Below are 13,183 nucleotides of genomic sequence, written 5' to 3' on the forward strand. Positions count from 1 at the left end.
TATCTCATATTGCTAAATGTTTTTTCAACTAGGTATGGCTTATCCTCCCAATGCATTGGGAGATCCCTGAGAGCAGGGATCCTATTGTGTATGAATTTCCATCTCCCCTCCTCCAGCCCTCTAACACACACATAGCAGGCAACCAGTAAAGGCTTTTGGGTGTATGACAGGATGCCCTTCTCTTCCCCTCTGCTTGCACAGATCCTGCAAGTCCTGCCCTAGCTCTCCTCCTCCATGAGGTCTCAGCTGACCCTCTGGCACCCCTGGTCCCTGCCTGTTATGGTCATCTGACTTGCTATATCATTCGCTACTTAGATCATATTTTGTCATTCTTGAGAGCTTTCAGAGTGGTGGGATGTATAATGTATTAGTCTCCTATGGCTGCTGTGACCAAATACTACAAACCTGGTAACTTAAAATAACACTCATTACTTCTCTCACAGTTCTAAAACCCAGAATTTTGAAGTCAGAATTCTGTTTCACTGGGCCAAAAGTAAGATGTTGGCAGAGCCTCGCTACTCCTTCCAGAGACTCTAGGGGAGAACCATTCCTTGCCTCTTCCTGCTTTTGGTGGCTGCTGGCATTCCCTGGCTTGTAGCTGCAACACTCCCGTTTCTGCCTCCGTGGTCACATTGCCTCTTCCTCTTCTGTTTGTGTCCATCTCCTACCTTCTCTCTCCAAAGGGACACTTCTAATTGCATTTGGACTCCACCTGGATAAGCCAGCATAATCTCCTCCATCTCAAGATCCTTAATCACATCTGCACAGTCCTCTTCTGCCTTTTATGGTAACACTCACACACTCCAGGGATTAGGAGCTGAATATATCTTGGGGATCATTATTCAGCTTACCACATATATGACTTCATTTGACTGATGAATTGATTCTTGTAAAAATATTTGTGAGGAACCAACGTGGTAGGCTCTGTGCACTGTGGTTAGCTGCCTTTCATCACAACATGGCAGAAAGGACTTGTGTATGAAGAACTGTAGTCAGGATAGCTGAGCGTCGGCCAAGGAATTGGGAGACCCAGGTTCTGGCTCCACACTGGGTGAAGATCTTGTTCTTTGACTCCTCTGTGAGTTAAGGGGTTGGACCACCACCATTTTTGCAAGTGGGGAGAGAACACCACTGTTGGTATAGATGTAGGATGATTTTAGGTGGTTCACAGAGACAAAACTAAATAGCAATGACTCCCAGACTCTTTTGAATTCCTTTTCAACCCTTCCTATTACCTTAAAGAGAAAGTCTCCATTAGGTGCTGGCATGCCTTTAACACTTCCTTGCTACTTATTAAACTCCTTTTATCAAAAAGAAAGTAGGTCCCAGACAACAGAATCTGGGTAGAATTTAATATTATTTTGCATCCATTGTATTTATTTTTACAGTTACCTTCCATTAATGATGAGTGATTCAAGTTTTTCTATTGATGCTACTATAAAGTATCCCATGTAAAAAAGCGAGGTGATTTAAAGAAATACATTAAATAATTACAGGATAGATGGTCTGAAGTCTGGGAAACACTTGGATGTTTCCAGACTGGTCCTCAGCTTTCTGACTTTTATTTCAGTTCTAGAAGCGGGGCAGGATTGAAAACAAAAAGAAGCATCTTTAGTCAGAGGACGCAGCTGGAAATTCGGCATTAATGAATCCTGATTTCTTCCCATTTAAATGCATCTGATCCTTCAGGGACCATTGGGCAGCAAAGCCGTGAATATTAATCTCATGTTGAAATTGATCATGGCCCACTTTAACTCAGAGCTTCTGGTAGGAGGAGGCGTGGCTATATTCTGACTATTCTTTGCATTTTGCTGAACATCTGGAAAGCCGGGAAGCAACTTCTGTCTGACTTCTTTTTGAGAGGGAATGGCTGTTATTTAGACATGGCATGGATGCTGTGGGGAGACCCTCTCTCCCACCTACTCTCCTGTCCACTTTCTGATTGAGGGAACTGGTTTAGTAATCCAGGTAAATGTGCTTAGGGGGTTTTGGAGCTCGGTCTCTGCTTTGGGACCACAGTGGGCAGTGGGAATCTCCTGTTTGCCATCTCTTCAGCCATGGATGTATATCCAATGCTAATTCCCTAATGTGTTTGGGGACCATATTATTTCTTCTTACTTAGAGGAAGATTTTCCTGCAGCATTATCATCACCATTATTAAGTAACTGTTAGTTTCTCATAACACTGGCTCATATACTGTGCTTCCCTTCTGGGGGAGGGGGTGGTGCTGGGAAGAGGAGGGGGAGATGCCAATCATTTCAGCAGCTTATGTGTTCCCTCACCCTTCAAGAAAGCTGGAAGCAGATGTAATTTGCTTCCAGGAAGCGTCAGGAGTTGATGTGCTTTGATTATCTGTGCTAAGCCTGGCTTTCACTCTTCTGAGGAATAGTAGATGGGTGAAGACAGAGTGTCTTGGCTGACTTGGTACAGGACTTATGGCAAGTGCTCAGGAAACATCTCTGGCAAGTGGTACAGATTTGGAAACAGAAGACTCCTTACAGTCTAGGTGAAATCGGGCAAGTAATTTCACCTCTCTGTGCCTTAGTGTTTTCCTCTGCAAAATCAGGGAACAGTAGTAGTTCTTCCCAAGGCTTTCGCATAATATCCACTGCTTTGCCTGATTCAGGAGACAATTCATGGAAAACAGTCAGCACAATAATCATTTAGTGTTATTCCCTCCATTTTGCAGATGGTAAAGCCAAGGCCCAGAGACGTTACTGACTTGCTGAAGGTCACACAGCTAGCAAGCTTCAAAGCCGTTCTCTGAACTCAGCAAGTCTGATACCAGATCCAGATCTTGGCATTGCATCACACAGCTGCCCATTGATTTAGGGCTGGGGTAATGAAAAGATATGAGAAACAGTTCTAATATGGGGTTGATTTGCTTTGATTGGTGGGGAGCGGAGCTAGACTGGCACAGAGACTGGCAGGGCCAGGTGGGACCAACTTTGAATCTGTGATTCAGACAGGTGCTTTCCCTTCTCCTGGGCCTCACTTTCCTCATTTATGGTGTGATACCCACCCTCTCCCTGCCGCCTTCTTCTGTGGTCAGAAGCAATGATGGGTGTGAATGGGCTTGATCAAGTTTAATACAGGACACACTGATACCCTTGGTAGGGGTCCTCGGCCCAATGAAGGAGACACAGTACACAGTGCCAGGAACTGGTTCACGTCTGCAGAGAAGGCTCAGTGAGGAGCTTGCTCCCCATCACCAACCCAGCAGGCTTCACCCACAGCGCAGGCAGGGAGGGTGGCGTGCAGGGGGCCTTCCCCAGTTGTGGTTGCCGGGGAAACGGTGCTGGCTGCTGGGGCTGGCCAAGCAGCTGGTGCCCTCTGGTGTGGCATGGTGCAGAGCCTGGGCACCCTCTGGAGGCCTTGGGGCACTTAGGACAAGCCACTCCTTCACAAACGGGAGGCTGGGAGAAGGGTGGAGGTGCAGAGGCCGTGTGCAGGCCGAGGAAGCCTTTGGTGCAGGGCCCAGAGAAGGAAAGAAATGTGGGTCCAGGCTTTCAGGGAGGGCAGGAGGAGGGGGGAACCATGCTGAGTGGCCCCAAGGATGATCCCCAGTAATAGAATACAACCTGCTTGGTGGGGTTGTGTTGGCAGGGCATGAGATGGGCCTCGGGGAACACCTAGCTCAGTGCCCAGTGTGCCCCATGCTCAGTCTACATGGCTACAGTAGCAGTGATGGCTCATTCCTGCCGTTTATGGCTTATCTACTATGCACCAGGCATCATGCCAGGCACTTGACATGCATACCATCTCTCTTTTGACAAATCTGAGAGGAAGGTATTATTATTCCCCATTTTGTAGGTGAGAAAACACTCAGGAAGCTGAACTGACTTCCACAAAGTGGAGAAAGCCAGGCTTGTGCCCAGGCTGGCTGTCCCCAAAGCCCGTGAACATATGCCCTTCCCATGTCCCCAAAGCCCGTGAGTGTGTGCCACCTCTCTGTGGAGGCTGCTTGCCCAGGGTCTCCTAGGTGCCCGACACATTACGCACATTTCTAGTTTGATCCTTGCCATAGCCCTGTAGGATGAGCATGGTTACCTGCCCTTCGCAGATGGGAAAACAGCTCAGAGAAAATCACCTGCCTTCCCAAGACCTCCAAATGCATATCTGGCAGAGACAATATTCTGCCTTGTGACAGCGGCTGGAGTCCAGGCTCCGTGGGTCTGTCCACTCTGCTATACCACCTCCCTCCCCTAAGGCTGGAGTTGGATGGCAACGGACTCCTTCAGCACGCCAGCTGTTGGGCCGGCCACAGAAAACAATATTAATAAATGATAATTGTAGCTAACAGGAGCTTTCATTAAGCCTCTAATACAGTGCTATCCAATAGAAGTTTCTGCAGTGCTGCAAACACTCTGCTCCGTCCAATACGGTAGCCACTAGCCACAGATGCTTTTGAGAACTTGAAATGTGGCAAGTGCAACTGAGAAATGAATTTTTCATCTTAATTAAATTTAAATGGCCACATATGGCTAGTGGCCACTGTGTTGGACAGTGCAGTGCTAAAACAGATGAAGCACTGAACTAAGAGCTTTCTTGAATGACCACTTACCATCCTTACAACAATACCAAGTAGATTATTATCATCCCCATTTTACAGAGGAAACTGAGTCACAGGGAAATGAAACAAACATGCCCAAGTTCGTTTGGCTAAACGTGTAGCAGGGCTAGGATTTGAATCCCCTGGGCAGGTAAACCCCAGAGCCTGCTACGTTGTGCTACCAAGCTGATGTTTCCCTCCACCACAGGAGGGCTTGAGGTCAAGGTCAGGATGCACTGGGCTGGATACAGTGACAGCCAGGGCCAGTGAGAATGGCAACAGGATGACAGATGGAGTGCGGGATGGAGACAGGAGGTGGAATGGGACATGATCCCTGAAAGGGTAGACATTGGATCCTCCAGGGAAAGCACCTTGACCTGGAGACCAGGTAATCTTGGTTCCTGTCTGCCCCTTACTCTGGATTTGAGCCCTGGCTCTGCCAATTTCTGGGTGACCCCCAGGGCAAATCACTGGCACTCCTCGAGTCTCAATTGCTTCTTGTACGAAATAGGAATGTTAATAGCACCGGCCTCAAAGGACGTGGTGATAATGAGGTGGGATTGTGCATAGATGTGATGAGGTACTGTCAGCTGTTCATCCTCCTTGTTAGTCCCTGAAACTCTACCAGGGAGGGTGTGCCAGCTGCCTCTGTGGAGCAGGGTGGGGGGTGGCAAATGCTCACTTGATCCTGATTTTCAGGATAAGTACAACTTGAAAGCGGGGCCTCATCATCCCAGGAGGTGTCAGAAAATTCACCCAGTTCTCAGGACCGGATCCAAGGATTAGGATTGGGTGGGGCCTGGGAAACTGGATTTAAAGTTGCTCTTAGGGTCACACTCTGGCCCCTCTAACCCATCTGCAGGCTGGGGGCAGAGGCCTCTGGGGACAAGTTATTGGCATTCCTAACTGGTCAGACCTGTTAACCAGAGCTGCAGGCTTTGTATCAAGTTACTGACTTTGTCTGCCTTTCTTTCTTTTTTTTTTTTTTTTTTTCTCTTTTTTATTGTGGAAAGTTTCAAACACTCCCAAAGCAGAGAGCATAAATAACAAGCTTCTTCCTCATATCCATCACCACAACTAAACTTCATCAATGACAAGGCCAATCTTGTGTTACTTTTAAGCCTGCCACTCCCCAGCCCACCGCCCAAGGCTATTTTGAAGCAAATTTCAACATATCTGTGTTTTTAAATAGGCCCCATGACCCACTCATAGATTTCTGGTGAAGGTACAAATTGGTACAACTTCGGAGGAGGGCAGTGTAGCAATCTCAAGGTTCTAATGCAAAATATAGTGATGCAAATTCCTTTTGATCTTCGACTTCCACATGAAGAATTCGTCACACAGATGGTATACCTGCACATGTGCAAAACAAAGCTTGCATATGGTTATTCATGCCAGCATTGTTGATGATTATAGTAAAGGATTACAAACAATGCAAAGGGCGCTGGCTAAAAATTTTTTTACATTTTGACAGTGGAATTCTGTACTACTGTAAAACGGAACGAGGAAGTTCTTTATAAAATGATGTGGACTGATCTCCCCAGTGTATTCTTTTTTTTTTTTAATGTTTATTTATTTATTTTGAGGGGGGAAGGTGGGGTAGAGGGAGAAGAGAGAGGATCCTAAGCAGGCTCCCCTCTGACAGCTTAAATCAAGAGTCAGGTGCTTAACCAACCCCTCAGGCACCCCTCCCCAATGTATTCTTAAAAGAAAAAGGTAAGGTACAGGATGCTCTGAATGATATGCTACTATGTCTGTAAAAACAGGGAAGATGTGTATTTGAAATATGCCATTATTTCTAGAAGGATGCACAGGAACCTCGTAACTTGGTTGCCTTATTAGAGGGGGGACTAGGTGGCTGGTGGACAGGGGTGGGAGAGAGATTTTTTTTTTTAAGTTTATTTATTTATTGAGGGGAGGGGAGGGAGAGAGCTGGGGAGGGGCAGAGAGAGAGAGAGAGAGAGGGAGAGAGCTGGGGAGGGGCAGAGAGAGAGAGAGAGAGAGAGAGAGAGAGAGAGAATGAATTCCAAGTAGGCTGCACACTGGCTCCCAGTGCAGGGCTTGAACTCACGAACCATAAGATCATGACCTGAGCTGAAATCTACAGTTGAATGCTTAACCAACTGAGCCACCCAGGCACCCCTAATTTTTTTCCTTATACCCTTTCTACCTTTTGAATTTTGTACTCATTTTTAAATTTTATTTATTTATTTATTCAATATATGAAATTTATTGTCAAATTGGTTTCCATACAACACCCAGTGCTCATCCCAAGGTGCCCTCCTGTACTAATTTTTTAAAATTCCTGTATTTCCTGTCTAAAAATAGAACTCCTTTTTTTTCTGTAAGCCTAAAACTTCTCTTAAATATAGTTATTAATTAACACAAAAAAGGTATTTCTCCAAATGAGTTGGAAAACTTATTTGGCTTGCGCAAAACATTCATACTTCCCCCAAATTGGTATGTATCAAAATGTCTTTTGGTAGGTGAATGAATAAACAAACTGAATATTATTCCATACAATGCAATATTATTTAGTGATAAAAAGAACTGCCAAACTGTGAAAAGACATGGAGGAACTTTTAAAATGCTTAATGCTAAAAGAAACCTGCTTAAAGAGCCTACATAATATATGATTCCAAGTATATGGCATTCTGGAAAAGGCAAAATCAGAGAGATAGTAAAAAGCTGAGTAGTTTCCAGAAGTTGTAGAGAGGAGGGAGAGACCAGTAGGCAGAACATGGGGGTTTTAGAATACTGTGTATGATACCGTAACAATAGCCACATGACATTATGCATTTGTTCAAACTTGCGCAATGTAAAACACAAAGAGCAAGACCTAATGTAAACTATGGACTTCAGTTAATAGTAACATATTAGTTTTTGTCCATCAATTTGTAACAAATGGACCACACCAATGCAAGAGGTTGACAATAGGAGAAGCCATGCAGGGGAGTGAGAGGGAGTATATGGGAACTCCCTGCCCTTTCTGGTTAATCTGTCTGTAAACCTAAAGCTTCTCTAAAAAAAATCTATTAATTTTTTAAAAAGTAGAATTTCTAATTACCTTGAACCTGAAGAAGATCTGTAGCCTCTGCTTGTGAGGTGTGGTTATGAGTGGGATGGAGAGGGTGAGGATACTTGTTCAGCTGTAAAGGCGGGTCGCCCTGAGTGTTGCCATGGGTGATGACATTGGCACAGGCACAGTGGTCTTTGGTGGGACTGTTACAGGAGCTTTATGGGGAATGGATAGGCAGGCTGTAAATTTTTGGGCTTTGAATGTCAGAGGAGTTTGGTTTTGATCCTATTAGCTGCAGGGAGCCATGGAGAATTCTATCAGGAGAGTGACACCGGAGAGCTGTGCTTCAGGAGACTGGGGTGTCAGAATTAGTTCTGCCCCTTCTTTGGGCCTCAGGCCTCTATCTGTAAAACCAAGAGGCTGCACTAGGTGATCAGAGAGGTCTGTTCCAAGGTTTTGAGAACAGAAAGCCTTTACCGACTTTCCAAACCCCTTCTCTTCCCTGCCCCACCCGCTTTTAATTTTTCTGCCACTCAGTGCTCTGCTGTGGCTGGAACCGCCCCCTGGGGGGAACGTCTGCTGACTGGAGTCTGAGCCTTGGGAGCAGTTCTGTTTTATTTTATTTTTGTCGCTCCTTTGAAATCTTCAAGGAGAAAACCCAACTCTGTGCCAGCTCCAAGGAGGAGCAACTTGGAAAGGAGTTAGAAATAACGAGATGGGTAATCAAATCCTTTCAGGGTTCCAGAGAGAGCGTGGGCAAGCTGCAGTCTGAGATCCGGCCAGGACCGTTTCCTGCTAGAAAGATCTGACTCTGAGCTGTCCAAGCTGCTGGAAGGTTCTATGCACGACCCAGCCTGGAGGCTCCAGCTGGTGGTATGAATTGGGGGAGATTCTCTGCTCCTTCCAAATCCTCTTCTGTCATCACAGTGTGATTTATGAGTTTTTCCTCTAAAATATGTGAACATTGGCTCCTGATTATGCCCTGTAATGGAGGAAAGCAGTGGCTACAGCATTTCTGATTAATAATACTCTTTAGACCACCATCCTGTTACAAATAGGATACAAGAGGTTGAAGACAGATGGATTAAAGTGTTTTTTTAAAAAATAATGTGGTCTGAGTCTAGTTAGATACCTGAAAGGTCATTGCTCCCATCTGAGGGATCTGGGCTTGATTCCTAGATTAATTGCAACATACCAGCTGTTATGAACAGAGGCTGCTTACCTCTGAGCCTCTACCTCCTCATCTCTGGGGGGAGAAAATGGGGAAGGAACACTAGTAGCACCTGCCTTATGGGGAAGCTATACAGATCATGTGAGATAAATATGTAAAGAAGTCAGCACTGGGCCTGCAACAAATGACAGACTCCGTAAGTGCTAGTAATTATTATTAAGATTATTTTGAGTCCCAAATAGTATAGAGTCTGAAAGTAATTTGAAAAATATTTGGAAAGCATTTTTATAACTATGTGTTGACATGGCAGGGCTTACCCTTTGGGGAGTAATGGCATCTCGATCCAATGTAACAAGTAGGCCGTGTCATAGGCGCACCTGTGTTACAGTTCAGGGAACAAAATGTGACCTTGGATAAGTTCCTGATTGTAGTTTATACAGAGCCATGGTTTCTTCCTCTAAAAAATGGATAATAATGTCATGGTGTGTGTGTGTGTGGGGGGGGGGGTGTCTGGTGTGTGAGTGTGGTTTTTGCATATGTTTGTGTCGAGTGAGACTCCCATAATCACAACACTTAATGTCCTTGGGTGAAAGCACTTGGTAAAGATAAATATGCAGATATTGATCTCCTGATGATCTATTACGTGTGGGGAAAACCCACCTGCAGAGCTTAAATTTCATTTGAGGAGGTAAGGCAGCTATGACACACATACTGAAAGAATGAAAACAACAGCACGAGGCAGAGACAAACTGGAAGTACCGTGTGAGTTCAGAGTAGGGCCAAGACAGCGGTCCAGGACTCCCTGGGAGGAGCTGTCCTTGACAGGGGCTCTCAAGCAGGGTTTAAGCTCTTTTGCGTGCCTGCCCTCTAAGTGAACTTGGTGGGGGAAAACTCTCTTGCCTCACACATTTTAACTCGACATCTGAAAAAATTTCATTGTAACTTTAAGTAGTTACAAAGGATCTCATTTATGTCATATTGTAAATATTGACCTTGTACCATAAAATTACACTACTCTCTTAAATGCATCAAATGGAAACTAACATAGCATTTTTAATTTGGCCTCTTTATCGCAGGATCGCTTATATACAGCAGCATGCACAGATCTCAGGTATGCCACTCAGTTCTTTTTTACCAGTGTACCTGCCACCCAAATCGAGGTATAGTATATCTCCAGTGTTCTAGAAGGCACCCTTTTGCCTCCTGCCAGTTAGTGCCTCTCCAACAGTAACCATTTCTCTGACCCCTGTCACCATACACTAGTTTTGCATGCTCTCATTTGTTCTGGCTTCTTTCAACCAACATAAGGTCTGGGAGATTCAAGTATGTCGTGGCAGGTAGCGGGAGTTCATCTTTTCCATTGTTATATAGTATTCCATTGAAATCTCAATAAAAAAAGGTTTTGTCTACTCTTAATGGACATTTTGGGTTGTTTCTATTATTTGGCCAGAAAGCTACTGTAAGTATTCTTCTATATATTTTTTTGGTGGACATAAACTCTGGATTTGTTTTGGGTATGTAGTCATGAGGGAATCTCCAGGTAATAGGATAAATGCCATAATGCACTGGTATCCACCACTATCCATCAAAAATTACCCAGATAAGTCAGAAATTTTATATTGCACTTTTCTTTACCTTTTTGGACTCATAATTCCCTTATATTTCTCTAACAATTTTATCTTAATATATTTTTATACTTGAAATTCTTTTATTGATTATCACATTTCTTTTTTTTAATGTTTATTTTATTTTTGAGAGAGAGAGGCAAAGCATAAGTGGGGGAGGGGCGGAGATAGAGGGAGACCCAGAATCTGAAGCAGGCTCCGGGCTCCAAGCTGTCAGTACAGAGCCCAATGTGGGGCTCGAACCCATGAGCTGTGAGATCATGACCTGAGCTGAAGTCAGATGCTCAACTGACTGAGCTACCCAGCTGCCCCTCTATCATACTTCTTTGGATCCAAAACATGTATATAAATTGAAGTGGACATTTAAAATGTTTCCTTTGCCCATAAAAGCTCTAAGTATCTTTCTTTTGGATTGATTTGTCATTACAGTGATCACATATACAATTTATCAAAATTATATCAATATTTTACACATTTGATAAATAATGACTAAACATAAAAAGTACAATAGTGTGGGAAATGCTTCTCATTAGGAGATGGATGGGATGGTTGACGGCAGTGCTTCTCATACTCTCAGGGACATAAGGACCACCTGAGGATCTTGCTAAAATGTAGGCTCTGAATCAGAAGTTCTGCATTGGGGTCTGAGATTCTGCTTTTCTAACAAGCCCCCTGGTCCACAGACCACTCTTTGAGGAGCAAACGTTCATGATGCCAAAGGAAGATTTGCAAACATCAACAGGCTAAATCATCCATTTTGGGGGGGACCCAGACATCTTGACACTTAGGGGCACTGCACCATAGATTGTGAATGGACAAGGAAGTTGGTCTTTCTTCTGCAAAGCAGGTGTGAAGAGGGAAGTGGGGAAGGAGGGCAGGCATGCCATCTAGACTGAGACACATTCTCAGGCAGAGCAGGGAAGAGTGGGGATGGAAACAGGATCTCCTGCTGATTCCCTTGTACTTTTCCTGCCTGCATACCCCCAGGGGAAGCCTTTGTGTACCCCAGCATGGGGAGGCCCCCTGTGAAGACCACTTCTCTGAAGGATGCTGAGATAGTGTTGGCCATCATTTCAGACAGAGTGCCTGTTTATGCAGGTGGGATTGGACATTTCAAGGACGAGTTTGAATGGTCTCAAGAGTCTACTGGGGGTAAACCCTGAGTAGTAAAGTTTGTGGCTGGGTGGCTGGTGGCCTTAAATTCCATGCTAAGGAGTTGGGCTTAATACTCAGAAGCAGGCTGTGGGATGTTTCGAGCAGGGAGTTTGTGTGAGCAGAGTGCTGTGGGGAGACTGAGGTGTTGAGTAGCTTGTGGGATGGCAGGGAAGGAGTTAAAGCAGAGAGACAGCTGCAGCGACAGCACAGCACTACGGGTTTGAAGATGAGGTTGGCCATAGTTATTGGGATTTGGCTGTGACTTTTATCTCTACCTCCCCAGCTTTTGAACTTTTGCCCTGGTTGCACAGATCTGGTTTGCGGTCAGTATTTCCTGGAGGGTGGGTGACATTCCTCTAGGGGTACTTGAGATGTTTATGCATGGACCTCAAGGTGATGTAAAGTGGAACACAGATGTGGCCTTAAGTAACACTGAAACCCAAGAGTCCCCCCCCCCCCCCCCCCCACACACACATCCCCTTCTCAGCCTCTCTCAGGCCCGACTGCATCTGGAGAAGGGTTTTAGCGCCTTGCACACTCCCATTTTCCTTTTGTTGGTAGAGAGCAGGCAGCTTGGGCTCAGGGCCTTTGGTAAGCATCGGTCTCTGGATAGAATTTTACAAAATTTTTGTTTTCGTTGAACTCATTTTCCGTGCCCCAGGATGGCAAGTGGGCCTAGTTTTTCCCTCAGCGTAGTGACACAAAAACGTTCACTTCAAGTAAGTTCATTTCAGTAAAAAAAGTGAGCCAATTCACTAGATCGTGTGGAAGAAACAATAACGTTGGCGGCATATGGATATGGCAAAAACCAAGGTGGTGACATACAATGATTCACCTTTGGGAAACATTGGGTTAGACCACGTGACAAGAGCCGCCCTGTCCTTGTGCCAGTGCCTGCAGAAGCTGGGGTCGGGGCACGCGGAGGGTGGCGGCGGGGAGGGGGCTGCAGGAATTGCAGTGCCTGCGATGGGGCCCTGGGTCAGCCGGGCGGGTCCCACTGCTGTCCCCGAGCACAGCCTAACGCCGCTGCGCCTTGCCTCTGCCCGCAGAGATCCGCACGCAGCTGGTGGAGCAGTTCAAATGCCTGGAGCAGCAGTCCGAGTCGCGCCTGCAGCTGCTCCAGGACCTCCAGGAGTTCTTCCGCCGCAAAGCTGAGATTGAGCTCGAGTACTCCCGCAGCCTGGAGAAGCTGGCCGAGCGCTTCTCCTCCAAGATCCGCAGTTCCCGGGAGCACCAGTTCAAGTGAGAGCGGGCCGGGCCGGGGCCTGGGCCGGTGGGAGGCAGCAAAGCACAAAGGAGGCCGATCCTGGGTTACTGACCTTTCTGTGCCTGACTTCCTCCGCGTGAAGTGAAGATCCAAATAGTTCCCACGCGGGGAGGATGCTGTAGGGAATAGATGAGAAACAGAAGAGCCGTGCTTAGCGCAGACAGTAAATGCTCAGTAAATTGTCTACCGCTATCCCACTATGCACCAGGCATTGTACTAGTCTTTATTTGGGCCAGCGTGACATCCCCCCCCCCCCCTTTTTCAGGACATCCTGACTCTACCCAGTTCTCTTTTATCTGGGGGTCAGCCAGCCCACTTCCCCATTCCTTCAGCACAGTGACCTCAGAATCTCTTCTCCGTGGAAGTGATGCTCAACGCATCCCCCTTTGCTACT

At 45.9% G+C, this 13,183-nt stretch overlaps 1 protein-coding gene across 7 annotated transcripts in view; it reads left to right on the top strand.

The window, feature by feature from the left end:
• The window catches only part of SRGAP3 (SLIT-ROBO Rho GTPase activating protein 3), a 354,753-nt gene that overhangs the window by 205,995 nt on the left and 135,575 nt on the right, over window positions 1-13,183 (top strand). For all 7 annotated transcript variants that reach the window (XR_008297014.1, XM_053219015.1, XM_053219016.1 and 4 more), the window contains one exon: window positions 12,572-12,764. Coding sequence is in view for 4 of the 7 variants with exons in the window: in XM_027042537.2 (XP_026898338.1) it covers window positions 12,572-12,764 (193 nt within the window). In the remaining 3 variants the exon portion in view is untranslated. The remainder of the gene's footprint in view (window positions 1-12,571; window positions 12,765-13,183) is intronic.

The sequence above is a fragment of the Acinonyx jubatus genome, chromosome A2, assembly GCF_027475565.1.
Source record: "Acinonyx jubatus isolate Ajub_Pintada_27869175 chromosome A2, VMU_Ajub_asm_v1.0, whole genome shotgun sequence".
Lineage (NCBI taxonomy): Eukaryota > Metazoa > Chordata > Mammalia > Carnivora > Felidae > Acinonyx > Acinonyx jubatus.